The sequence below is a fragment of the Neophocaena asiaeorientalis genome, unplaced genomic scaffold, assembly GCF_003031525.2.
Source record: "Neophocaena asiaeorientalis asiaeorientalis breed wild unplaced genomic scaffold, Neophocaena_asiaeorientalis_V1.1 scaffold174, whole genome shotgun sequence".
NCBI lineage: Eukaryota > Metazoa > Chordata > Mammalia > Artiodactyla > Phocoenidae > Neophocaena > Neophocaena asiaeorientalis.
Window position 1 is genome coordinate 5,152,902 of NW_020174922.1, and position 27,411 is coordinate 5,180,312.

Below are 27,411 nucleotides of genomic sequence, written 5' to 3' on the forward strand. Positions count from 1 at the left end.
GACCGGGGCACGAACCCATGTCCCCTGCATCGGCATGCGGACTCTCAACAATTGTGCCACCAGGGAAGCCTGGAAAACAGGATTCTTATTGAGTATGGGAATCAAGGGACCTGGGTTTCAGTCCTATCTCTGGTATGACCTGGCTGTCTGACCATAACGTATCTGTTTATCTCAACCCCATGTCCTCAGTGCTCCCCACTCCTGCTCCTCTCCCTACCCTCCAGCACACACAGGTACCCATGGGATGATGTAGTCCCAACAAAAACACAATTTTACTCCTGCAGTGCTTCTATTCTGAGGGGTGACCAGACTCCCTCCTTCCTGCAACGTCACCTCAAATAAGAATTGGAATCCCTTATTTTGCCAGGAAAACCCCAACCCCCCCAAAGAAAAAAACATACTGTGTGCCCTCATGAATGTATTCGCCTTCCTCTCACATTCTCCTACTTACCCTCTACTTGCTAACTCCATGAACCGATATAACACAGAACTCTGGCTACGTGAGTTGATTTGATAAGAAAACTTAAGAGGTCACTTCTGAAAAATGGGTTCTCAGTATAGCATTGCATTCTGAAATGTAAATCTCCAGTTCATCTTTAACTGGTAACGAGTGCCCGCAGGAACACCATTTTGCTCTTTAAAGTTCCTCATCTGGGTCGATGCCGTATGTATTAATGGCCTTCAAGCCTTTATTTGGCCTGGATTTTGGGAAGTGTCTGTGTCCTCCTTCTACCACAAGTTAGTCCTGGGTAGACATATTTTGGAAGTCTCAACCTTACAGTCGCCATGTCTGTGATGTCACCGTGTTCCTTTTAGGTAACAGAGTCACGTGGTGGTTCTTATACAGTAACGACACTAATCCTTTGCATTGGTGAAGTGCTTTACAGTCAACAAAGCACCTACTCAGTCATCTTATATAATCTTCATAACTGTCCTGTGAGGTGGCTTTGAATTATCCACATGTCAGAAAACTTGAGAGGTAAAATGATTTGCCCAAGGTTATCAACCTAGAAAATAACACAAAATGTCCATCACCTTATGGATGGACAAAGAAAATATGGTATATTCATACAATGAAATATTATGCAACCATAAAAGGAAGGAGGTACTAATACCTGCCACACATGGATGAACCTTGAAAACGTGATGCTAACTGAAAGAAGCCAGAAACAAAAGACCACGTCATTATATAATTCCATTCATATGAAATATCCAAAACAGATATTTCCATAGAGACAGAAAGTAGATTAGTGGCTGCCAGGGGGTGGGGCCTTGAATGGAGTTGAGGCTGCCTGCTAATGTGTACCAGGTTTCTTTTTTGGTGTGATGAAACTGTTCAAAAATTAGATTATGGTGATGATCACACAGCTCTGTAAATATACTAACAGTCATTGAATTGTATATTTTAAATGAGTGAATTTTGTGGCATGCAAATTATATCACACTAAAGTTGTTAAAATTTTTAATTCATTTTTCTTTTCCCTACACCCCAGAGCTTTAGGGAAGTGACTTTAGGAAGTGTCTTCTTGATACATATTTGGCTTCACTTTTCCCTGTCATGAAAAGAGATGCCCAGCCTCTTCTTAAGTCAGTCCCTTCCAAATATTCCTCCATCTCTTCTCTCATGTCCCAATTGAACAAATAAGAGGACAGCCTTCTCAGGGTCCCTGTGTCCACCACTCCCTAGCTGACATTAGCACATCAGTAAGCCTGAGAAGAATTAAAAAGACAGTATCCTTTCCGTAGTTTAGTTTTTGGCATATTTTTATCAGAGCTTTGCAATCAGTCAACTCATTCAAGAGCAAGTCTCCCACATGGTTGGTTGAAAAGCACTGGGCAGAAACGTGAAAGGAAAGGAAGCCAGTAGTGCCAGTTTGGAGTGCTGGAATTGTATTTAGACCCTGTCCCCAATTTAATGTATAACTTTGAGCAACTCTAAGCCTGGAGGAATGCCAAATACTTCCCACATATATGTTTGTGTTTATATAAGTGTTTGTGTGTGTGTGAGAAATATAACTATTGGTACAGCATTGACTGAGGCAATAGGAAATGGGACAGTGAAGTGAGTAGTTTCTTTCCACACCTTAAAAGCATATTGGGAAAGAAGGGGTCAAATTAACTCTTAGATGATGTGGGATGCAGTGACATTACTCTGAACACATGCTCTAGCTGTTGCAGCAGGCTTGCCTGTGAAATATACCCTGCAGGGGCAGAGGACACTCAAAGTTCTAATAGTAGAAATAATGGGTAAAAAGCAAACCAGGAATTTGTATGATTGTCGGGGAGGGGAGCTTCCTCCACGTCTCCTTCTCCAACTTCAGCATGAGCCTACCAGGTGTGAATCTCCAGAGTCGGCTGCAGTGCAGGCAGCAGACCTTGAAGCTTGAGGTAGAAGCAGAGTGGTGCATCTGTCAGGGCTTAGTCTTCTCAGGTGGTGACGAGATGCTTAGCATTCAGGAAATTCTGCCCAGATTATAAACGAAATCTGTATCTGTATCTGCCTTGTCACTAAGGTGCTTTTAACATTTTTGGTTCAGATGATGGGATTTCTGTAGGTATGAGTTATCAAACTTGATATCTCAGACAGGGATCAGTCTTTCTGAGTTTTGTGTTGTTATTCTGTGTTCCCAATTGAACCCCTCTATTAGCAGGTCAGTGATTTTTCTGTATAAGATGGTGGATCTGGTGTCTCTTTACTGAATGCCAAGTGGTTGTCCATCCACTTTCATGACTATCTCTGAGGTCTCTTCATATCTTCTCTTTATTGTTATTTAAGGTAAAGCTTACTACAGCTAAGAGCATGGTGCTAGCTTTCTTTGGCTTAGGAAGAAAGGAGGATTTATCTCGGGATAGAGCTTGGCTGCCACATTTGGTGATGTAAAATGCTATATAGAGAGCTGAGTGTGGATGCGTGAAATACTTGCAGGAAGTCTCTCAAGTGTCTTCAAATACCCATTGGCTTGCAGTTTGTCCTTGATGTTTGCTTTCTGCAAAGGTGAGGTACCTACCTTGAATGGATGGATGAAGGCTGTCCGAGCGTTAGTGATAGAAATGGAGCATATTCTGAGCTGCCTGCCCTGCAGCTGAGACCCAGCAACTGTCAGTTACTCTACTTTTTATGGGCATCTCCTCCTAAAGATGATTTATTGTCTTTTTTCTTAATTTTAGAAGGAGATTTGCATCAAAATAACCCTAATCTGAGAATCTGGGGGCCGGAAGGGGGAGAGTTCCATAGCATTTTCTCTTCAAACACTTTGCATGGTATTTTCTCTTCTCCTTCCTTTCCTAATTGTTATCTACCTTTGATTGTACTATAAGCAGCACTCCAGCAGGTAGAAATTGCATCAATTAGGGTTCTTCAGAGAAACAGAAACAGTAGGATATGGGGGCAGAATTTCTTCTTCCTCCAGGGAACCTCACTTTTGTTCTTAAGGCCTTTCAGTTGGTTGGATGCAACCCACCCACATTTTCAAGGATAATCTTATTTAGTTAAACTCAACTGATTGTGGAATTAACACATCTACAGAATATCTTCATAGCAACAGCTAGATTAGTGTTTGATTGAATAACCGGGTACTATAGCCTAGCTAAATTGACTCATCAAATTAACCATAATACAAATAGACATCAAATTTTAAATTGGAAGACATCTTAGAACTCTCCTGGTTATCTAACCACACCCTACCCCTGCCCCATTTAGTGGATGAGGAAACAGAGGTCCAGGGAAGTTTGTGATTTCAGTTCACACACACAAAAAAGGGCTTCCCAGCAGTTTCTCTTAACAATTGAAGGTCTGGTACTACTTCCCCTTGCCTTATCAGCTGAGTCATCAGGCATTAGGTTCTAGGCTATTCATTAACCAGGACTGAAATCCCAAATGAATTACTGGTACCTTTTTTTTCTCCTTTTGAGTTCTGCTTTTTTCTCAAGGGATTTTATGACTGAGCTTTAAATAGAATTTAAAAAAAAATACTGCAGTGACATAATTCTAGCCCCAAGTCTTAGTGTCTATTTTTAGCAGACACTGTCTTTTTATGTTTTGTTCAATTTTGGTGGCTATTGCAGTAAACTATGAAAATGTGTATTTTTTTCACTATTGCCAGGGATGGGAAACTTTATGGAAATAGTCTCCCACTCTGTGAATCCCCCTTGCTAAATTACCCCTTATCTGATGAGGAACTAGATTATTTGGGGGGAGTTGAAAAATACAGAAGTGGTTATTGGTTTTTTATTCTGCACGTTTTATATACTTAAAACTTTTTTCTTTTTTTCTGAAGGACAGAAATAGGATCACTTGTGAATGAAACTGTAGGTGATAGTATAAACTATGTTTCCAGGGAGGGACTGAAACTTGCATGATACCTCTCCTACCAACTCCCTTTGAGGGGTGTATGTAAGTAATTAGCCACATAGTCCATGGGAGGTTCTCACTTTAGGGAAACAGGGCTTAGAAAGTTACTGCTTTTAACTCCAGTGAACCGCACCAGAAGCTCAGAGAACATCGCGCAAATTAATTTCTGCATTTTCTGTATAGTATTTGACAAGAAGCAAGATAGGCTGAAGGCTAGGGAAAAGGCCAAGAGCTTAGCTCACCTAAACTCACTTTAAAGTTTGTGGCTCCAGACATTCAAAGAAAATCATTCGTCATTCTGTTGAATTCTTGGGGCGGGGGTGGGGGGAATCACTAGTTTTTAGATTTTTAGGAACCTTTCTATTTTTCTTCAATATAGTGAGAAATAGCACAGTTAGCTCAATTAACTCAATTTAGATAGATGAAAATGCCTTTACTCATTTTCTAAGAAAGAATACAACATTTCTTGACGGAAAAAATAAATACATATTTTTTGAAATTCACTTTCAAAATATCATGGCATTTAAGCATTCCAATTCAATGACAGCTAAGAAAAACTAGTGTGAAACCTATATCCCATAAAGTGTTATCCACCCTGCCTTTCATACATGGAAATACCACCATCTGGAAAAACAAGATCTACTTGTATTTAGCCAGATACCAAGAAAATACTGCTGTAATTTTGACTTTTCTGTTTCCTTCTGAATATTGGGTATGTCATCAAGTATTACCATTTAATTTTTAGGACCTAACCAATGAATAATAATTAAAGAACTTTCATTAAGATTCAGAGTATGGGCTTCTTGTATTTATTATCGTAGGTGATGCCTTTCTACAAATATTGGGAAAACAATATTTTGAATTTTCTATTTTTTTGCCTGTTGACAGCGAAGAAGATATGACACTTTACAGGGGAGGTAAGAGTCTCAGAAGGAAGACTGAGAACCAGTGCTCACTCATAGTTAAGGGTCCTCCTTCAATTTATTTTTGTCTTAGAATAATTCATTGAGATACATTTTTTTTTCAACTGATAATTGTCTGCTCTGCAAACACTGTGTTAGGTACTGCAGTCTCAGATGTTTTCAGACAAAGAAGCATGTGACATGATTCCCACCTTTTGCATCCTACAATAGGACGAGCAGAAGTTCTCAGCAATTTTACTCATCGAGTAGCTAGTTCCAGGGAGTCCAGCAGATGATGTGTTTCATTAAGAGTTCACAGGAAATCTAGTAACTTCCATCTAGGGCAATCAAGATGAAGATGGAGAAGGTGAAATCCGGGTGAGCAACTTAGAGAATTGATAGGATTTGAAAGTAAGAAAAGAGAAATAGGTCCAGGTACAAGGCAGAAGGAATTAACACAGCATATTTGGTGGATGCTAAGGAAACCCGGCTTTGTATAATGAATGATGAGACAAAGCTAAAGAAAAACAGGGACATTAGGCAGTAAATAACTTTGCAGTAAATAACTTTGCAGGGACATTAGGCAGTGACGTATGAATCAATTTGGTCTTAAGTCTATTGAATTTCACTGATGTGATTTTCAAGGAGACCTTTATAAAAAGTAGCTGGAGATACGGTAGTTGGATTTTCGGTGTTTGATTGAAATGCAATGCAGGGAAGAATCAGAGCTGCAACTAGAGAATGGAGTGTCTTTTGCCTAGAGTTGACAGTTGATGTGGGAGAGAGGGTGAGTCATTGTTGGAAAGCGGGAGGCATCCTTTGGGCTGGAAACAGTGGTCATTTATTTAAGCTGTCTCCTGCTGCTGGTTCCCTTGACATTTTTCTTATTTGGCATATAGAAAAAAATAGCATGAGACAACACTACTGCAGACTCAGAATTAAGACTTAATTTAAAACGTGAGTTGATTATATTGTTTATTTTCTTTTTTTGAAGAGAAAAACTATCCCTGAGTGAGGTAATCAGTCTTGTTTGCCTTACTTTATGCCTCCTTTCAGTCATCTTAACATTAACATTTACAAAACTACACTGTAGTTCAGTCCACAAATCTTTCCTGAGTATGTGTTGTGAGGAATACAATGAAGAATAAGAAGAAGGTGAGATTTTCGGTTTGGTTGGAATACAGAATATATGGAGAGTGTAATAGAAAATAAGATTAAAAGTATAAGCTCTCAGGCCTTCCCTGGTGGCACAGTGGTTGAGAGTCCGCCTGCCGATGCAGGGGACATGGGGTCGTGCCCCGGTCCAGGAAGATCCCACATGCCGCGGAGCGGCTGGGCCCGTGAGCCATGGCCGCTGAGCCTGCGCGTCCGGAGCCTGTGCTCCGCAACGGGAGAGGCCACAACAGTGAGAGGCGTACCGCAAAAAAAAAAAAAAAAAAAAAAGAGTATAAGCTCTCAGTGTTGTGCTACATGGGTACAATTGAAGATTTTGAACAGAAGAGTTGATTTTAGACAGTACAGGTGGGCATATCGACTCATTTATACTGTTTTGTTTGATTCACATAGCTTTTGCTGGTATTTATTTAAATAGGGGATCAATTTCTCAAAAAGCAAGCATATTAGCTAAAGTATACTAAACAGCATCGGAAATCATTCAATTCTATGAAATCTTGGTTTTAGGAACCACCTCACTGGAAAATAGTAGGGCAAAACTATTCTTAAATAAATGGTGCCAGATGAGGAAAACAAAACTCATCGTTGGCCAAATGAGCTCAGAGAGCCTGTCTTCCTCACCGTGACTCTTATACACAAAGGCAATAGAAGTTTTAGTAATGTTATTTAAAGAACAGGAGGAGAAAATGTTTGGCATACTCCTAAGGAGTGAGAAGATTGTTATTTAACACATTGTTTAATTCAATGCCTTGATATGTTTAGATCCTTTGTGACTTGGGGAAAAAAAATAGCCCAGAGAACAATGTGGATGTCGTTTTGAATACTCTTCTCTTTCCGTGAATCTAATTAGATAAGAAAATTTATATCAACCAAATAATCAGACCAGGACCAATATCTACCTGTTAGCTTCATTCAGTATATTTGGTGAACTGTTTCTCTCAGAGCAGCTCAAATGTCAGCTTTTGTGGAGAATAGAAAGATTCATATTTTCTCTCTCTCCCTTCCTCTCTGTCTTCCTGCCTCCCCCTGCCTCCCCCTCAGTACTTAAGCCAAATAGTTAAAGCCAGTGGACTGATGAGTTGTCCTCCATGTGAGTTACCAGGACTAGTTCTAAGTTACTAATGGCCAGTGTGATCCCATTTGATATAGAGCCAGCAATTGTGATGCTAACCTGTTGATGGATGCAAAATGGGAGGAAATTAAAATTACTCTCAGTTGAGCAATATGGGATTGAAAGTATTATATAAGCCCTTGTGCTTTTGATGAAGGTCATATTTTATGGCTTAGAGATGGCCAAAATGTGATTAACCCAAGGTTACCAGGATTCTCTAATGTTACTGTAAATGGAGACACTTCTCAGCTGCTTGGTTTTTGTGACAGTTTTGCAAATGAAAATTAAATATCTCATTCACGGGTCATGGGAGGGGTATATCTATAATGATCCTCTTGAACTAAAATGGGGCCTTGTGATATAGTGAGTTCCGTGACATCGAAAACAGACAGGTAGAACTGAGACAGTTGAGTCGGGGTTGTGTAGCTTATATTTCTTTATTGTGCAGGAGTTCACCAAGATTAGAGTTTCCCAGCCCAAATTTAACAGAAAACCACATACTGCAAGAATAAGACACAAGAGGGGCTTAAGTATGAGCTAAAATTGCCATCACTGAGCAAAGTGAAAGGGAGGGAATCAGTGTGAAACTCATAGTAAAATTAGTTTGGTGATAGGGAAAATTCGATATTAATAACCTTTAAGTCCCCTTCTATCCCTTTTTCTATAACTTAAACCTCAACATGCAGGTTATGTTACTGGCACTTGGAATTCCACTAGGAGGTTCTAAACTGAATCCTAAGGCCTTCCCATCCCCATTTCTGGGTTGGTAAACATCTTTAAGAAAGTAGGTAAAGAAGCTGACTTCTGGGCCAGATCACAGCTGATACAGGCTTTTTAGTTTTGGTGATAGTGATGCCACACAAAACCTGGATCTGCGCAGACTGTTGAAATAGTTGATAGCCATCATCACCTAGGATACAGGTTAAGTGAGAGTGCTGATGTCAAGGACCGAAGGTTAAAGCAGTGAATCTAACTCTGGCCATCTGGCCCTTTGAATCTAAAGGAACTTCAGGCAGAAGTGGCCAGCACCACGGACAGCTCTTCAGTGCTGTGATGCAAATGCAAAGCCACCTAGGGTTTACTTGGGAAAATTGCCTTCCAGGTCCTGGTTCCACCTCTTCCTAGCTAAATATCCCTACCATGGACAGGCAGTTTAATTTACTCAAGCCTCAGTTTTCTCATCTGCAACATGGGAATAATGTCTGCTCTACATAGTCCTTATGGTACGCTTACTGCATGATAAAGTACAAGGCAAAGTGCCAGTTATACAAATTAAAGATGTGAATATTGTTTTTACTAACATTTCATTTTTAATCATTGACCTTTATCTGCCTAACATTGTACTATGTTAATGAAAATTGCTAGATTCTTCTCAAAGTACGAAACAACAGTTAAATAAACTGATGGGAAAGACCAGGGTATTTAATCAGATATACAATTTACTGGTAAGAGAACGGAACTAGGATATATTGCATGTCTTGTAGGTTCACGCACCGGTTTTTATATTTACTATGCCATTTATTTTCATAACAACTCTGTGTACCATGGCAGTCCATTCCATGCCCTTCCATCATAGCATATTCCTCCTGTTAGTGCTGCTGAGGTGAGATCTGGGCCAGAGTGGTGATAGAATTCGGACTCTTGGTTTTCCCAAGAGTGATCGCTTCTAGAGGTTTTCCGGATGGCAGAAGGCAGGAGTTAAAGAAAGAGCGTGTAAGGACTATACCTCAGCCCCCTATAAAGGGATATCAGAGCTTCCACGGCTAGAAAGATGGAGCCATGTATCCCAGGACCCTTTTAGAAGGAGGTAACCCAAGCTCACTTGGATGACCCAAGTTGTTACTGAGGTTGCCGCAGGTCTGGCCATGGTGGGGATCCTCTGCAAAGACCCTCAACACAGTGGCTATTAAAGGAAATGGAAAATTATACTTCATTGTCTGTGTGTGATAACTTTATGTAGCACAGTGACATCTTAGTAAAGAGCATCTAACTACCTTTACGGTTATTTTAAGAGGAATGAAATTCTGGTGTCATTAGCATTTAATATTTCCTGTCTTTGATGAAATTAAAGTATCTTCCTTGTGATCCCTTCATAATTTTTATTAGACTTAATTTGAGTCTTTATTTCAAAACAGAATAGAATATCTAATCTTTTAATGAACATGAATTCTACATGTGGAAAATGACCATTGGCATATGTAAATTGATGAAAATAAAATGTATGATAATGGGAATTGATTGGGTAGCAAAGAAGTGCCCTCAGCATCTTTCCACATGGTTTATCTTATGTATATAAGGATGTAGACAGCTACAGGGAGATTTATAAGATCTGAAGATCAGCTAGGCTGATATTTTTCATACCAATTTGATAGATGCTTGTGATTATCTGTTCAACAGCCCATTGAGGAATAGGTTGAAGATGTAGCAGTTTTCTACCTAGGTAGCATTTTAGATCCATTATCAGAGGGAAATGATTATTGTATGATGCTGTTTTCCCTAGGAACTTTCAAAACGAAAATGTTAGTGATTTGATAGTTGTGTGATGATTTATATAATAGAAAGAGCACTAGGGTTGAAATCAGAAGATATAAGTTTGAATTCTTGCTTCAGTACCTACCAGATGCATGGATTTTGGTAAGTTGTTCATATCCGCTGAGCCAAAGCTGTCTCCTATGAAAATGGGACGGCCCACCTACATCAGAGAATAGTTATGAGGTTGTATTAGATGATGTTTGTCAAAGTGCTTAAAACTTGTGACACATGTTTAAAAGAAATTTTATTTATAATTCCTTTTTTGGGTTATTTTCTACAGAAAGTGAGTGAGAAAGTTGGAGGAGCTGAAGGAACCAAGCTAGATGATGACTTCAAAGAGATGGAAAGGGTGAGTCTTCATCACTCAGAGTTCCCTTGACATAAAATTGCCCAGCATACTAAGTGGAGAAGAGAGAAAGGAAAGGGGAAACCGTTCTCCACTGGTACCTGCGAATACATTTTGTTATTCTTAAAAGTACTCTCCTTTTAGTGTATATTTTAAAACAGAAAATGTAAAGTATCTGGCTTTTTTTTTTACTATCCTAAGAACAAAGCCTCCATGAAGGTGAAATGTCATAATGGATTTTATCATTACTTTTCCAAATAGGGGCAACATGGAGCTGGTGTTTGAATTGTGCTGGGGTGGGACGAAAAGAGGAGAAGGTGGGGAATGATGTACCAAATGTTTTGGGGAGAGTTTGAGTCACTTTCTAGCTTTCGAGAACTTTCCTGAGGGGACTGTGCCAGCCAGAGGCAGCATGTGTAGTGAACACAGTGGCGAGCCGGTCTGACCCTGCCCTGAGCTCTACTTCTACTGCCTGTTGCACAAGTCAGCATATTGCTCTGAGCGTCTATATTTTCATAAATGTAAAAGGAGAATACAGATTCGTTCTTCAGAGACTTTTATTAAGGATTAAAAATAATATAAATCATTTAACATTCTTCCTTAAAAGATAGCAGGTTCTCAACAAGTGAGAGTGGAGGTGGTGAACAAAATAAGCCTTTTCATTTTTCTTGTGACAGATGCCGTATTTTCTCTTTTACTTTTCTTTCACTTTGAGACTGTCCATAGAAAGAGATACATAGGCTTATGATGGAGAGTGGGTATTGCATTGTACAATTAATTATTTTAGATTTTAAACTGTGGATGAGTAAAGGATCTGGGAATACAAACCCTGCACTTGAACAGAGAGGATGGCGAAAGCCTGTGATACCCAGAAACCACATTTTTACTTTCTGCCCTGTCTTTTTCAGTTTTTCTTCTGAAGAGTTCATTGACGAATACAACAAATTTTTGTTCTATACCTCCTCTGAGACAGGCATGTAGGATATAGTAGTGAACAGGATAGATAAGATTTCTGACTGCATTAAATTCATAATCTAGTGGGGAAGACAGACATTGGACAAATACTGACCAGTGTGGCAAGGGTAACGAAACATGGCACTAGAGAAGCTTGGAGCAGAGGAAACTCACCCACATAGGGTGGTCAGGGAAGACTTTCCTGATATTTAAGTGAGGATATAAAGGATGAGTAAGAGTTAGCAGAGCCTAGTGCGTTTCTAGTCAAGGAAACAGCAAGCAAGAGACAACCGGACAGGGACTTCTGTGGTGGTCCAGTGGCTAAGACTCCGTGCTCCCAGTGCAGGGGGCCCAGGTTCAATCCGTGGTCAGGGAACTAGATCCCATGTGCCGCAGCTAAAGATCCCGATGCCGCAACTAAAAGATCCTGCAAGCTACAACTAAAGATCCCACATGCTGCAACGAAGACCCAGTGCAGCCAAATAAATAAATGAATATTAAAAAAAAAAAAGAGAGAGAGAACTGGACACATTTGAGTTCTTGAATAAAAGATGAGTTGCTGAGAGACAGGAGTCTTGTGAAATGAGACTGTTTAGTGTTGACCTAGCTGGTATTTCTGGCTAAGTTCTTGAGATGGACCTCACCGATAGAATAAGGAGCTTCACTGATAGATTTAATGAGTCTCCAGAACCCGACACACCTGCTCAGAATGACTTGGCTTTGACTCCTCTGCTCGCCATAGTGTCCCCATAGTACCACTCCCCTCTTTATGAGCAGCCCTGTGGGTCTGTTCATTTGCACCAATCTCTGTCTACACCCAGTCTTCCTTTGTCCCCCTTATCCTTTGACGTCTCCCTCCCATCCCCACCCTGGAGGGAGTGTATAATATTCCACGTGGCCAGTGCCCTGTCACTAATGACAGGTTAGGCAGGTGTTTAGGAATTTAGGACTAAGGAATCAGAATCTGAGTCTTGCTTTCAGCCTCTGCCAGGACACGAGGTAATAAGCTCGGTAGCCGACTCCCTAAACTGAGACAAACTAACTTTCTATTTCTTAAATGATATTAAAAAGGATAAGAAATTTGGAGAACAGTGTTTATAACTGAACAACTAATTGAGCCTTTGAATCCATGCCAGTCTTGCAAAGTAATTGAAATAAAAGAGGACCTTACAAACATTTTACTTCAGGCAGAGACCCACAGACGTCCCTCTGAGTCTGTTGGTAAGGTTTATTTCTCCTGTTTCCTAGAAAATAATGAGTTTCTGAAGCTTTTATTTCAAAATCTAGATATTACCGTAATAAGGTTTTGCTGGTTGAAGAACACACTTGTGGTTTTGTATTTGGGTTTATAACTAAGTAGACTGAGAGATTTAGGTTTTAGTGAGGTGTGGAAATTGTTTATTCTGCTTCGTCCCACACATCTTTTGCCTTATCTCTACTCATGTTAAATTCACATTAAAGGTAGAGGTTTCTGTGGTAATTGGAAAGCACATGCTTTAGATTTAGACTCCAAATCTGTTCTGTTTATATGTTTATTACACACAAAAACATTTTAGCTCAGTGTTCCCAAACCTGCAGAAGAATCACCTTTCCATGGTCAATTTCCTGTTCATCCTGTTCATTTAGAGCAGAGAGACCTTTGTTCACTGTGTTCTCAGAGGCGCAGTGAGACAACAAAATGAGATAAATTAGAGGTTTGCATCACACAGCACTACTGGGAGAGAGAAGTGGGTATTCCTAGAGGTTGTTTCCGTAATCAGCCACCACATCCACTCTCCTGCTAAGATACAGTAAAGTTACCATGTGCATCTCTTAGCCCTTGTAGCCTTCCCGTCCCAGAGCTGACTGGGTGGACTCCTTCGGCTGTGTTGTGGCTGCAGGAACCCTGCCTGTAACCATTTCTGTCCTCCTCCTAAGTGCCTGCATGGAATTGTTTCTTTGTTCATTTTAAGTGGTATTTGTTGCTTACAAGCTTCCTCACAGACTAAATTTCTTACCGTGGTACAGACACTGTGTGGATTCTTTTTCTTTGAAAAGCTGCAGATTTTTTTATCAAGAGGAAGCACTAGAATTTGAGGGACCTCTGGTTTCTTCGAAATTTACATCAGTTGCTGCAGTGATTTTGTGTGTGTGTGTGTGTGTGTGTGTGTGTGTGTGTGTGTGTGGTGTGGGTATGTTCATTAATTCACATGGAATATCTGTAAATGCGTCCATGTGGCAGGCATCCTGCTAGGCACCAGGAATATAAAGATGATTAAGGTACAGTTCCTGCCTACAGGAGTTTCCAGTTTTGATGGAAGAAATAGACACATAGATTAGTGTCTTATGGGACAATGGTGCTTGATGCCTTGGGGAGTATTTTCATGGAAGACCTAACTCAGGTTGGGTAGACGAGTGGAGGCTTCCTAGAAGAAAGGGCACCTGAGCTAAATTCTGAAATTTTCTCTTGTTTCTGTGTATATGAGTGATGTAGAAAGAAGTCCAAGTCAAGGGGTACAGTGTCTCTTTTAGGAGCCTGAAAAGTATCATGGGAAATCCCTGCTGTTGAAACCAGGAGTCCTCAAGTTGAAAGCATGGCTGTAGACCATTTTAATGAGAATGGAATTTTTCTGAAGGGGCAGCCTCAAGTTTTAAGGCAAGCAGATGTTGAGAAAGAATGGAAAGATTGTCATTCCTTATATGAGTGAGGGAATGTATTGTTTGCAGAGCAGCCTGTGGGGGAAGCGCTATAGGAGAATGTCCATGGTCATTATCTCCATATACTTAACTAGTCATTGGATGGAGAGGAGCTAGATCCTTCTGTTTAAGCCCAAGTGGTAGGCTAGAATCAACGAGTAGAAGCTATGGGGAGATAGATCCAGACTCAACATAAGAAAGAAGTTTTTGTTGTCGGAGCTTTTTAAATAAAAAAGAGCCTTGGGGATTACTGAATTCCCCATCGCTGCCCACGTTTAAAGAGAGGGTAAACCCACAGTTCCCACATTCTGTGTGAAGCACAATAGCTGTCATCTCCTTCGAGTTTTGTGGAAGTAATTTGTTACTAATGTCATTTTTCATAATGTCAGTCTCACTTGGATTCTAGTGATCTATCCCAAATGGGAGAGAAAGGAGTAAAGTCCCAGCCAGCATGCTCAGAGTTTCACATATCCCTGAGTGCACCGTGAGCACCTGTCATATACGTGAATGTCTTCTTCATGGGTGTGGTGGTAAAAGAGAAGGTGTGGATTACGGTAATGAGACACTCACTTGCTGGTGTGGAACGGTAGGATGGGTGGGAGCCCCAAACAAGATGAGCTTTAAAGACATTTTTCTGCTTATCCTGAGATTTAGTGAAGACTAGCTTCTTCTCAGTTACGTGTTTGCAGCATGTTTCCAAGCCAATGTTCATTAAAGGTAAATGCCTAAGAAGATTAACAAAAAAAAAATACATTGGGCCAGTCTCAGCCTAATGTGTTGTTTATCTTTGTTTTCAACACGCAGTTCATTAATCAGGCTTTCCAAATACATAAGGTAACTGCTGTAAAGCAGAGCAGTCTGGGGACAGGTACATTAATTCTTCCATATCAGTAGGGGACTATTAAAACATCCCCTTATTGGACCAGCCTGTATCTCACTGCCAGACAGACTTTCCCAGGATACTGTTTTCATCGTGTCTCTGTGATTTGTTTAGTTAGGTGTTCTCCTTTAGGTCCTGTTCTTTAAGTGGGTGTGCATTTATTCTTAATAGGTACATTTTCTTAATTTCAGTGACAGAAAAATTAAGAATTTGAAAGATTTTCGTGTTTCATATGACATTTTAACATCTCTTTTGGGTAACCACTGTAAATTAGCCTATATCTAAGTGGGTGCTTAATTCATCTATTTAGTATTGATCACTAAACCCACAAACTGTGCTCCATTTTAAGAGGTCCATTTTATTTTTCTTAAACTCTGCTACTGTGTCCCTGGGACAGCATCTGGTGTAACGCAGTGTCTGATGTTGTGAAGTCATATCTTTCAGTCCTTTTGTTAGTCCACAAAGAATGCTGTGTTTTTCACCTGTGCTGCCTCCTGTGTTCAGGAAACAGTGTCCGCTCCTTTTCCACTGGGGAAGGGTAATGTTCAGATGCCTCAAAACAAGAGCCCCATTCTAGTCAATCTGGTGCCTTTCAGTTCTCTTGTATCTTGTCTCTAAAGACTGAGGCAGCTGGTGAAATGATGGGCATCCGCAGATTCAGCGTGGCATGCCTTTGTGAAAGTAGAACCTTAGCACAGGGAGCAGCGAACTTTTTCTGTAAATATATTAGGCTTTGTGGGCCAGAGGGCGTCTGTGGTCTGTGTTGCAGCTCCTCACCTCTGCTATTGAAGAGCAAAAGCAAGCATCAGTGGTATTTGAATGAAGGAGCATGGCTGTGTTCCAATAAAATTTACCCAAGGACCCTGAAATTTGCATTTTGTATAGTTATTGTGTGCAACAAAATAGTCGTCTTCTTTTGAATTGTTCCAACTATTTAAAAATCTAACAACGAGGGCTTCCCTGATAGCACAGTGGTTGAGAATCCGCCTGCCAATGCAGGGGACACGGGTTCGAGCCCTGGTCCAGGAAGATCCCACATGCCGCGGAGCAACTAAGCCCGTGCGCCACAACTACTGAGCCTGTGCTCTAGAGCCTGTGAGCCACAACTATTGAGCCCAGGTGCTGCAACTACTGAAGACTCGCACCTAGAGCCCGTGCTGCGCAACAAGAGAAGCCACCGCAACAAAGAGTAGCCCCTGCTCGCCGCAACTAGAGAAAGCCCGCGCAGCAACGAAGACCCAGCGCAGCCAAAAATAAATAAATTTTTTTTTTAAAAAAGGAAAAAATCTAACAACAGGCAGTGGCCCAGATTTGGCCCACCGGCCATGGTTTGCCAACCCTTGACTTAGCATGAAGAAGGGAAATGTTATAGTGAGTAAAGCGGGTTGAGAGAGCTGTTTCTCTCCTTACACATAGTTGTAAATTACAAGACTGGATAGTGGAGGAAGAACCTGCTAATGTATTGAGAGTTGCTAAAATCTTGCTAATGAGAAAATTGAAGTAAAAAGACCAGAGGAATATGTCCCTATGCTTTTACTTTGAGGAAAAAAAAACAGAACTTATTTCATACAGATAAGTTTTTATTTCCTGCAAACACGCCTGTATCTTATATAGTTAGCTTCACCTCCACTAAACAGCCTTCCCTAATGACTCCGTGCCCCAGTCCAGACAAGGGTAGTTGAAGAAACAGAGGCTCAGGTGCTCACAAATGGAAGTTGCCGTTTGGGACACATCAAAACTTGTTTTCAAGCAGTAGGAAAATTTGGGCATTAAGGAAGTCATTAGGTACAATGTCATAAGTTCAGAATTAAGCTGTGCTGTTCTCAAATGGGAGTAAGCTCTTGCCAGTTATAATAAATTATTTAAGTGGAAATCTTCTTAGTTCATGGTAGTTATACTAGGCCTGTTAATAAGAGGGTATATGGTTGGACATTGACAGTTGCGGTGTATAAATAGTGTTCCTAGCAAGAGCCTGACAAGGAGCGTTTAAGGTTCTCACAGGGTGATGGCCTCACCTTGTCCATGGCTGACACAGTATAGTCTCGTTTAGCAAAAAGAGTTCTGGACAAAAAGAGGACAGAGATGGAGAGAAGTTGGAAGTTGGTCAGCCTCCTACTGGCTGATGTCATCGGGCGATCCAGTTCCTCCAGCATTCTTCCCTGGAAACCGTGTCTCATCCCTGACCTTTGGAACTATATTTCTTCCCATGATAGCTGCTTGGGTTGTGTGACCTCAGAGAATTCATTTCCCTTCTCCAGGTTCAGACTGGCATATTTAAAAGATCAAGGCTTTGGACTGGATGCTCTACTGGCCTTGTTCTCATATGTTTATTAACTCTGTCGACAAAGTGTAAACTCAGGAGTAAGATCCTAGTAAATGAATTTGCTAGTAGCTCTTGCCTGTTTGGTATATGTCCTGAAAATGCATTCCTCAAATTATTATATTGGATAAAGTTGTTTTCAGAGGTGGATTGCAAGTGAAGGTTATTTTGTGCTCTGATCAAAGGGGTTTAGCTAGAAATTTCTCTAGATTGATATCTAGATCAGGTACCTGAAAGTGTTGAAGGAATCTGCCTCAGTGGGCACAAGATCTGGGGTTGTATGGGCTCTTCCCTGGGAGACTTTGGCCAAACCATGGGGGACACTGCATAGTTTTTATTCTCATTCTTCTTCTAAGGTTGAATCCCACTTTGGGGACCAAATGCAATGCTCTAATATTGTTGTCTCCAGTGTCTCTGTGCCTCCCCCAAGACCACTGGCTTTTGCCAAACTAATAGCTTCTATTTATAGAGCCTGAGTACTTGGGCGGTCTATTTACAGAGCCCAGAAGGGAAAGGGGGTTTCATTTCGCAAATGAGAACCACTTTTCATGCTTTCCTTGCTGACTTGCCCATGGACCACTCCAGATATACACTACTGGCATCCAGCTTCTGTAGAGAAGCCATTGTAACTGAGGGCATGTGGTCAAACAACTTAGCCTGGGACAGCCTCCCTTTTGCAGAGGCCCAGGGTAGAATAGTTCTCGTGAATGAGTTTCTGTAGACTTTCAGGACTTTCAAAACAAAACCAGAAGGTGAGCTGGAAGGTGCTTTCCTCCTGGTCCTGTGTGGTTGGCCTCTGCCAGGTCTCCAGCTCCATCTAGGAGATGGTACAGAGAGCTTTGCAGCTCTGACTTGGTGTCTCTCCCCAGGTCAGGAGATGTCCCTGTTGCCTTTTTGTGCTTTCAAGGAGTATTGGGTGGTAGTTAACAACACATACGCTGGAGCCGGAATTGGGCAAGTTTCTTAACCTCTGTGTATCTGTTTCATAAGGCTTCTGAGGATTTAGTTTGTAAAGATATTTAAAGCCCTTGGAACAATTTCTGACAAATATAAAGCAGTTTATGATGATGGTGATCAGGATTATTACTGAGGGTAGAGATGGGGGAAAGTTAGAAATTGGTTAGCTTCCTTGCCTCAGATGAGTTCAGAACACCAAGTGGTCACTGGCCAATTCAGTCCCTCTGACACTCTCCCTTAGAAACTTTGACCTTTGGAACTACTTTGCTTCCAGTCATAGCCACATAGGACATTTGGATACATTTGACATTGAATGCTTTAAGCCCTGTCATAGAGTCAGCAGAAGAGCTGTGTTTTTGTCCTATCACACATGCAACCTGGACTTTCAGCCTGTTTTTTCTGCACACACCCTTTGACTTCATTCCCATTACATTGAGTGCATAGTGATTGGTTGGCATGTTGGTAATACTTCCAGGACCTCCGCGTATGGCCACACAAGTTCTGCACTTGTAAAGCTCTGGGGGACCACTATTTATTGCAGAGCTAAATACTACTTAGCCACCTACTCAAATCTAAGATGTATTAAAAACTCAAGTTAACCAAAAGAATGTGGCACAGGGTTCACATGTGGGCAGGCATCTCTTACAAATAGGAATGCTGTTTAAGGTAACTTTACACCATGATGACCTCATAAGAAAAATTGTTTCCTCTATTAATCACAGTAGGAGCAAGCTCCTTACACACACAGTAATCTGACTACCATGGAAGGGGAACTGATTAAGTATTGAAAAACAAAGCTGCAAGATAAAATCTTCTGGTTATGGTTTGGTTTCTGATTATGAAAGAGAAGAAGGCTTACACAGACGTAGAAAACAAATATATGGATACCAAGGGGGAAAGGGGTGGGGTGGGAGGAATTGGGAACTGGGATTGACATATATATAGTACTGATACTATGTATAAAATAGACAGCTGATGGGCCCATACTGAATAGCACAGGGAACTCTACCTAATGCACTGTGGTAACCTAAGTGGGAGGCAAGTCCAAAAGGGAGAGGATATCTATATGTGTATGGCTGATTCTTTTGTTGTGCAGTGGAGGCTAACACAACATTGTAAAGCAACCATATTCCAATAAAAATTAATAAAAGAAAGAAAGAGAAGGAGGCTTGCCCCATCCATAAAAGGTTGATTTTGTATGTAGGTGCAGTAGGTTACAGAAAAATTGGAATTGAGGGAGGAGCCCTTGAACTCTAAAGAAAACAACGAAGTCTCCTTGAACTTAATTGAGATCTGATATTCTGCCATCAAAAATTAATCCCCTTCATTCATACTTACGTATTCCATGTGCATATCTTGGATAGGAGGATGCACTAATTTTCAGTAGTCATTTACCCTGCAGAGTGAATGAATGGACCACACATGTTGATAAGAAAAGGATTTCATGGGGGAATGTAGAGAGGACCTCATCGCACAGCCTCTTCATGTGGTAAAAGGGGTGCAACAGAGAGAGGACATGGTGACCTGCTCAGTGCAAATACTGACCATTCAGAATTTTGCAAGGATAGACTCTAGGACCATGATTTTAATTTAGAGTTAACCAAAAGTTCAAGAACTGATTAGAAGTGTTTGCTCAAGATTTTTATGTACTTGGGATGTTCTCAGAAGTTAAATAAAAACTTTCCCTCTCTTACTTGAACAAACAGAGTCGATGTGGCATGTTTCTTTCTTTAGAACAGTGAAACATGCCACCATGCCTGGCCCTCTGTAGACATCCAGTGAATGCCTCTGGGGCAAAATATGTTTCATAGCTCCACATTTTTAAAAACTTTATGTTTATTTTATGCTGAATTTATTCCTGGGTCATATATTTTTGTTGCTTCAGTTTCTTTTGGGACATCTTCTTCTGTGCAACCTCCTCTTCAGGTTTAGGTACAATCTGCTCTTTTTCAATAGGGATCATCTTAGTGTGGCAGAGAGGGCTCAGGTAGGGGTTAACCTGTCCATGAGCTCTGTAAGTCCAGGGCCCATCTCGGATTCTGTTCCCCTGGATGTGCTCGATGCCAGAGACGCTACATCAAAACCCTTAAGTGTAACTTTACTCTCCGCATTTTTAAGCATGTGTGGCAAAAAATTCACTCTTTTTTGGGTCATGGACGCTCTGTCCAGCCCCACTCTTTGACCTGGATGGATACGCCAGCCAACTCCAACATTGTAATGTTGGAATAGCATGCGTTGCTTCTGTAAAGTGACATCTTTCAGAGACTTGGTGGCTTTTTGGATATGCATACCCTCTATGGCCTGGCCAGCTTCATGGGTGTTCTTAAAGTGAACGTGAAGATTTGAACCTCTTGATTTGCAAGATTTTGTGGAGTTTTCTGTGTCAAGTGAAGAGTGAACCATTCTCAGAGACCACATCAGGCAACTTCCAGTGAGAGGAAGCTATATCCACCTTATTTTACCAGGAGGTAAGGAAGTATATTTTGAAACACATTTTAGGAAATTAGTAGGTTCCTTTTTGGGTAAATGGGCTTTCCAAGTCTTGATGGAACACAGCTGAATGCAAAGCCCGTGTTACTTCTGGCGGCTCTGTGAGCCCCTCACCTTCCACCGCAGGACTTCGTGCTCGGTTGTACCACCAGTGGTTGTATGTATACTCAAGCAAAAACTACGTTTCTAAAGCTAATAATTTGCATCATTTAGCATATTTATTTTCTCATTTCAGAAAGTGGATGTCACCAGCAGGGCTGTGATGGAAATAATGACTAAAACAATTGAGTACCTTCAACCCAATCCAGGTAAGGGCTCGTTTTATACTTGCAGGGGTATCCCTCCAGGTAACTTTTCATTTCTCTTTGGTAGACAGGCTAGGTTTGGTGTGCTTCTGCTTGCTCTGTCCTCCCTTCTGGAAGTTCAGTGGCTTCAGGTGGAGCATTTCGACCGGGAAGGGAGGACTTTTTAGGTTCACACTGAAGTAGCTGGAGGCTTCTGTGATATTTTATCTGACTGTAGTGTAATTAACAAACAGCACTGTGTGGACAGCGTGGGTGGCACGTGATGTCAGGGTAGCTGCAAGCTGTTAGGAACTGAACACTCATTTGAAAGGGATTGTAAGAAAGAAAACTGGGAGAATTTTCAGATAAAACATCGTAATTCACCAAAGGTGAGAAAAAGTAGGAAGTCGAACGGTTTTTGTGAAATACAGAGGGTTTCGGTCCATACGCATCACTGAAGTCTTTGGAGGGTTGTTCTTTGTTCTGATTTTTCTCCAAGCACATCACAGATCAGCACTTGTTCTTGCTAACCTGTTACACTCTTAAGAGAAGGGAGTTATAATAGAGATAATGGAGCTGTACCTTGAAAAGAGAACCAGGCAGAAGTGGGGTGATCTCGAAGAGCACAAGGTGTAACAGAGCAAAGCAGCTGATACTCTAGACCTCCTCAGCACTCTTCCTGAATAGCAGTTCCTAACTGCAGAGTATAGAAACTTGAAGCAAGGTTGAATATATTTAAGTAAAACGTATGAATATTGGGAAAACTGCGTATCTTGAGACCAGTTTCTTCGGGAGTTTCAGGTTGAGATTCCTGTGTCTTTGGTGGTCCTAAGGGAGATGGTTCAGGCACTGTGTCAGCCCCACTGTGTTTGGATTCTGAGCGTTAATGGGTGAGAGATAAGAAAAGGAAATACGTGGGATAAGAGGAGGCAGACAAGCACAGTCAGTGCTGACCAGCTCCCTACTGCCTTCCGCTGCTGCTGGCTGCAGCTTTCGCTCAGCCCAAACTGTGGGAATAACATTCTCAGTTTTTTTAAAAACTGCATCAGAGATGGGATTATGTGAGGAAGGAAAATATTGAAGTAAGTGATAAGCCATAGGAACCAGGCATTTAACAGATATTAGACCAAATTGTTGGCAAATTAGGCAACAAATAGCAAAAATGAAGTTCCCAATTTTTGCTTGCAGCCTTCTTCATGACCTCTGTATTCCACAGAGATTCAAGGATCTCTTATCTAAGAGATCTTCACCTGTTCCTAAGTATTTAAACAACTGTGATAGGTCAGTTTTGAAAAGAGAACTGCTCACCCAAAGTCTCACGGTAAGAAGTCATTGTTTAGGGAAGGATGTTTTTGTCTTTGTCTTTGAGTAGAATCTTGAAGCGCTCCCTCATTTCCTGGGATTTACGCATGGATGGTGCTAGGATTACTTAGCCCTGCTGTTGTAGGGCTAATATATATTTTTAAACATCTTTATTGGAGTATAATTTCTTTACAATGTTGTGTTAGTTTCTGCTGTATAACAAAGTGAATCAGCTATACAAATACATATATCCCTATATCCCTTCCCTCTTGCGTCTCCCTCCCACCGTCCCTATCCCACCCCTCTAGGTGGTCACAAACTCCCTGTGCTATGCGGCTGCTTCCCACTAGCTGTCTGTTTTACATTTGGCAGTGTATATGTGTCCATACCACTCTCTCACTTTGTCACAGCTTACCCTTCCCCCTCCCTGTGTCCTCAAGTCCATTCTCTATGTCTGTGTCTTTATTCCTGTCCTGCCCTTAGGGTCGTCAGAACCATTTTTTTTTTTTTTAGATTCCATATATATGTGTTATCATGCAGTATTTGTTTTTCTCTTTCTGACTTACTTCACTCTGTATGAAAGACTCTAGGTCCATCCACCTCACTACAAATAACTCAATTTCGTTTCTTTTTATGGCTGATTAATATTCCATTGTACATATGTGCCACATCTTTTTTATCCATCCACCTGTCGGTGGACACTTAGATTGCTTCCATGTTGTAGGACTAATATTAAATGTAGGGAAGGAGAGGGAAAATATAGTATTTACTGAGCACTAATGCATTTTCATTATGTCGCTAGTTATATACACTGTCTTCTCTCTAAAAGTAGCTGTTTTTTTCCTGATTATAAAAAGAAAACGCAGTTGAAAAATTCATAGTATAGCAAAGAAACTAAAAATCCATGAACACAGATCTTTGGTGGGGACCCATCTGTGTTCCTGAGTATAATGGAATTCAGGTGTATGGAGGTATGCTGTGTTGAATAGGATGTCCCTCAAAATCCAGGGCTACCCAGAACCTCCAAATGTGACTTTATTTGGAAATAACATCTTTTGAGATGTAATCAGTTAATGATCTTGAGATGAACTCATTCTGGAGTTAGAGTGGGCCCTAAATCCAACAACTGGTGTCCTTATAAGAAGAAGAGAAAACACAGAGAGACACAGGGCAGAAGGCCACCTGAAGACAGAGGCCAAGATTAGAGTGATGCTGCCACAAACCAAGGAATGCCGGGAGCCACCAGAGCTGGAAGAGGTGAGGAAGGATTCTCCCAGAGAGCCTCAGAAAGAACCAACTGTACTGACACCTTGATTTCAAGTGTCTTGAACTGTGAGAGAGTAAATTTCTGTTGTTCTAAGCCACACAATCTGTGGCAATTTGTTATGGCAGACCTAGAAAACTAATATAGTAGGCTAGCCTAATTTTCCTCGGGAAAAAACAAGGGCCAGAGAATTTAAGAAACTTTCCCAAAGTTACACACCTAGGAAGGGATGAAACCAGGACTGGAACCCAGGTCTGATGCCCCCGAGCCCAGGAACTTTCCATTGCACAGTCCTGCTTCTGAGAAGGACGGGTTCTTCATTTAGGTGCAAAGGGTACTTTACTTTCAGAGTGGATATGACAGAAATCCAGAAAGGGAACAAATTGTGGGGTTGAGACTTATTTTTATTTTAATAAAAAAGATAACAGGAGGAGGTAATTGGGGGAAATTTGAAATTTTAGAAATGATGTATTTTTAACAGAATCTTGAATGTGCTTATTAGCTACCAACATATTGGTTTTATGGCTATTTAAAAATTGAATGAACATCTGCCACCAAGGAGAACCATTAAGGCCATCACCAGGCGATCACAAGTTGGTTTCAGAAAAGCAGTTATATGTGGGCAGGGTACATATTTATACAAATAAGTGTCATCTACAAGGGTCCAGAGTAAAACAAAATTTCATATGCTCATTCTTCAGAATTTAGATAATTTGTGTTTAATTGGCTTATAATAGATATGACTTAGTTCCTCCATGAATTTCTTGCCCTGAGAGCAGACACTGGCTAGAGCTCCTGAAAGGTGGCTGATCCAGTACACTTGTTCAGAATGCAAGTGCCCTTGAGAAGGGGACACAAGAATCTAGCCAACACCCAGAGGCTCCCAGTCCTTGGGCACAGAAGAGCAGAATATTCCCAAACTCATGCTGTTTGATAAATGCTTTGACCACTCAGCCTCTCTGTGACCCCAGAAACTGGGTCAACCAATATGGATCACTGGCTTCTGGTCCTGAATAAGCAAGATCTGGCCAGGGTCAGGATAGGGGCTTATGCAAAGTAACAAATTTACCTGGACAGGCTAGTAGGATCTGTGGAAATTAATGCTCTGAGGGTACTTTGAAAGTATCTTGTATTTGATTCATACTCTAGGATGCATTCTGGCTTTCACATCTTGTGGTTATGGAGCATACACATCTGTATAGTCTTGAAGCTCAATTCCTATTGAAATGATGACCAAAGAGAGTTGGATTACTTTTCTTGAATCTGTAGCTGTGCTCTGTGTAGGCACCCCCATCTGCTCTTGCCCACCTCCGGAGTGATATTTTAAAAGGCAGACCTGATCATGTCATCATCTTGCACAAAACCCTTCAATGGATTTTCACTGCTTTTAGGATTAAGTTTTACCATTTTTAACAAGGCTCAAAGGGCCCTCCCTACATGGTCAGCCTGCCCTTTCCCCTCTACCTTGCCAGACAAACAGTCTCCTCAGGTCCAGCATCAAGGTCATTTAGAAAGAAGCCTTCCTGAAGCCCTGACTGCATTAGGTTCCACCATCAATGACCCTCTCATGGACTTCCCTGGTGGCGCAGTGGTTGAGAGTCCGCCTGCCGATGCAGAGGACACGGGTTTGTGCCCCGGTCCAGGAAGATCCCACATGCCACAGAGCGGCTGGGCCCATGAGCCATGGCCGCTGAGCCTGCGCACCTGGAGCCTGAGCTCCACAGCGGGAGAGGCCACAGCAGTGAGAGGCCCGCATACCACACAAAAAAATAAATAAATAAAAAATTACCCTCTCATGATCCCAGCTGCTTTTCCCTGGTGGCACATGCCACACTTACTGTAGTTGCATGGTGTGTGTGCTTTGGTGTGTCCTCCACTGTAAGGACAGGGCTCTGCCTGTCTTATTCCCCACCATCCCCCCATATGCCCCCAGGCCCCAGCTCAGTTCCAGGCAGCCCGTGACATTTGGATATTTGAAAAAGTGGATTATGAAGCACAGTTGATACTCAGTGGCTAATGTGATAAAACTGCTATAATGTAAAGGAGAGACGGAGAAACTCTTCCTTTCCCCTAACCCATCAGCTCTACCCATGTAACCAACATTTATCAAATGCATTTACTTTTATACAAGGACCTATGCAATTCTAGATATAGTGGGGGTAGATACAGAACCAAGATTGGGCCCCTGCCCCTTGGGACCTCACAGTCTAACAGCATAAAGTATGTATACTCTAAGGAGAGCTGCACAGAGGCCTTCATGGCTAATTCCTTCTGGAAATTCCAGCTAACTGATGAAGTGAGGAGGGGTGAGTGGGGTCACAGGCCTGCAGGTGTGGCCTGCAAAGGCAGGGCTTTCGAGGACATAGAACAGAGAGCTGTAAAGTCTTTCAGCTTGGACTGTGAAATGATTCTGACAGGAACAACATAAACCAGTACAGATTTCCAAGCTGCTTAGATAAGAAACAATTTGAACGTGAGAAGTCCTGTGTACTTCTACTGATTGTGAGCCCCTATTCTCATGGTATCTAAGAGCAAAGATCATCAGAGAAGATATAAATCAGTTTTCTTTTTTTTAATGAATTTTTAAATTTTATTTATTTATTTTTGGCTGCGTTGGATCTTCCTTGCTGTGTGCAGGCTTTCTCTGGTTGCAACGAGCAGGGACTACTCTTCATGTTGCAGTGCGCAGGCTTCTCATTGCAGTGGCTTCTCTTGTTGTGGAGCACGGGCTCATGGCACACGGGCTTCAGTAGTTGTGGCACATGGGCTCAGTAGTTGTGGCACGAGGGCTCAGTAGTTGTGGCTCACTGGCTCTAGGGCGTGGGCTCAGTAGTTGTGGTGCATGGGCTTAGTTGCTCTGTGGCATGTGGGATCTTCCCGGACCAGGGCTCAAACCTGTGTCCCCTGCATTGACAGGCAGATTCTTAACCACTGTGCCACCAGGGAAACCCCGAATCAGTCTTCTTATATGAGTATTCTGATGCTTGTGGGGGGAAGATAAATCAGCAATGTCCAACAGAAATAAGATGCAAGGAACATGTGTAATTTTGAATTTTCTAGTAGCCATATTAACGAAAGTAAAAAAGAAAGGTAGAGAAGAAGCAAGAAGAACTACAGTCCTGCAGCCTGTGGAACAAAAACCACATTCACAGAAAGATAGACAAGATGAAAAGGCAGAGGGCTATGTACCAAATATCAGACAAAACAGACTTAAAATAAAGACTATTAGAAGAGACAAAGAAGGACACTACATAATGATCAAGGGATCAATCCAAGAAGAAGATATAACAATTGTAAATATTTATGCACCCAACATAGGAGCACCTTAATACATAAGGCAAATACTAACAGCCATAAAAGGGGAAATCGACAGTAACACAATCATAGAAGGGGACTTTAATACCCCACTTTCACCAATGGACAGATCATCCAAAATAAAAATCAATAAGGAAACACAAGCTTTAAATGATACATTAAAGACGATGGACTTAATTGATATATATAGGACATTCCATCCAAAAACAACAGAATACACTTTCTTCTCAAGTGCTCATGGAACATTCTCCAGGACAGATCATATCTTGGGTCACAAATCAAGCATTGGTAAACTTAAGGAAATTGAAGTCATATCAAGTATCTTTTCTGACAACAACGCTATGAGACCAGCTATCAATTACAGGAAAATATATGTAAGAAATACAAACACATGGAGGCTAAACAACACACTACTTAATAAACAAGAGATCACTGAAGAAATCAAAGAGGAAATAAAAAAATACCAAGAAATAAATGACAATGAAAACACAACGACCCAAAACCTATGGGATGCAGCAAAAGCAGTTCTAAGAGGGAAGTTTATAGCAATACAA

General features: G+C 41.3%; 1 protein-coding gene across 1 annotated transcript in view; it reads left to right on the forward strand.

Annotated features, from left to right (window-relative positions):
- SH3GL2 (SH3 domain containing GRB2 like 2, endophilin A1) overlaps window positions 1-27,411 on the forward strand; it is a 192,882-nt gene that overhangs the window by 126,596 nt on the left and 38,875 nt on the right. The window contains exons 2-3 of the mRNA XM_024760468.1: window positions 10,350-10,418; window positions 20,928-21,000. Coding sequence (XP_024616236.1) covers window positions 10,350-10,418; window positions 20,928-21,000 — 142 coding nt within the window. The remainder of the gene's footprint in view (window positions 1-10,349; window positions 10,419-20,927; window positions 21,001-27,411) is intronic.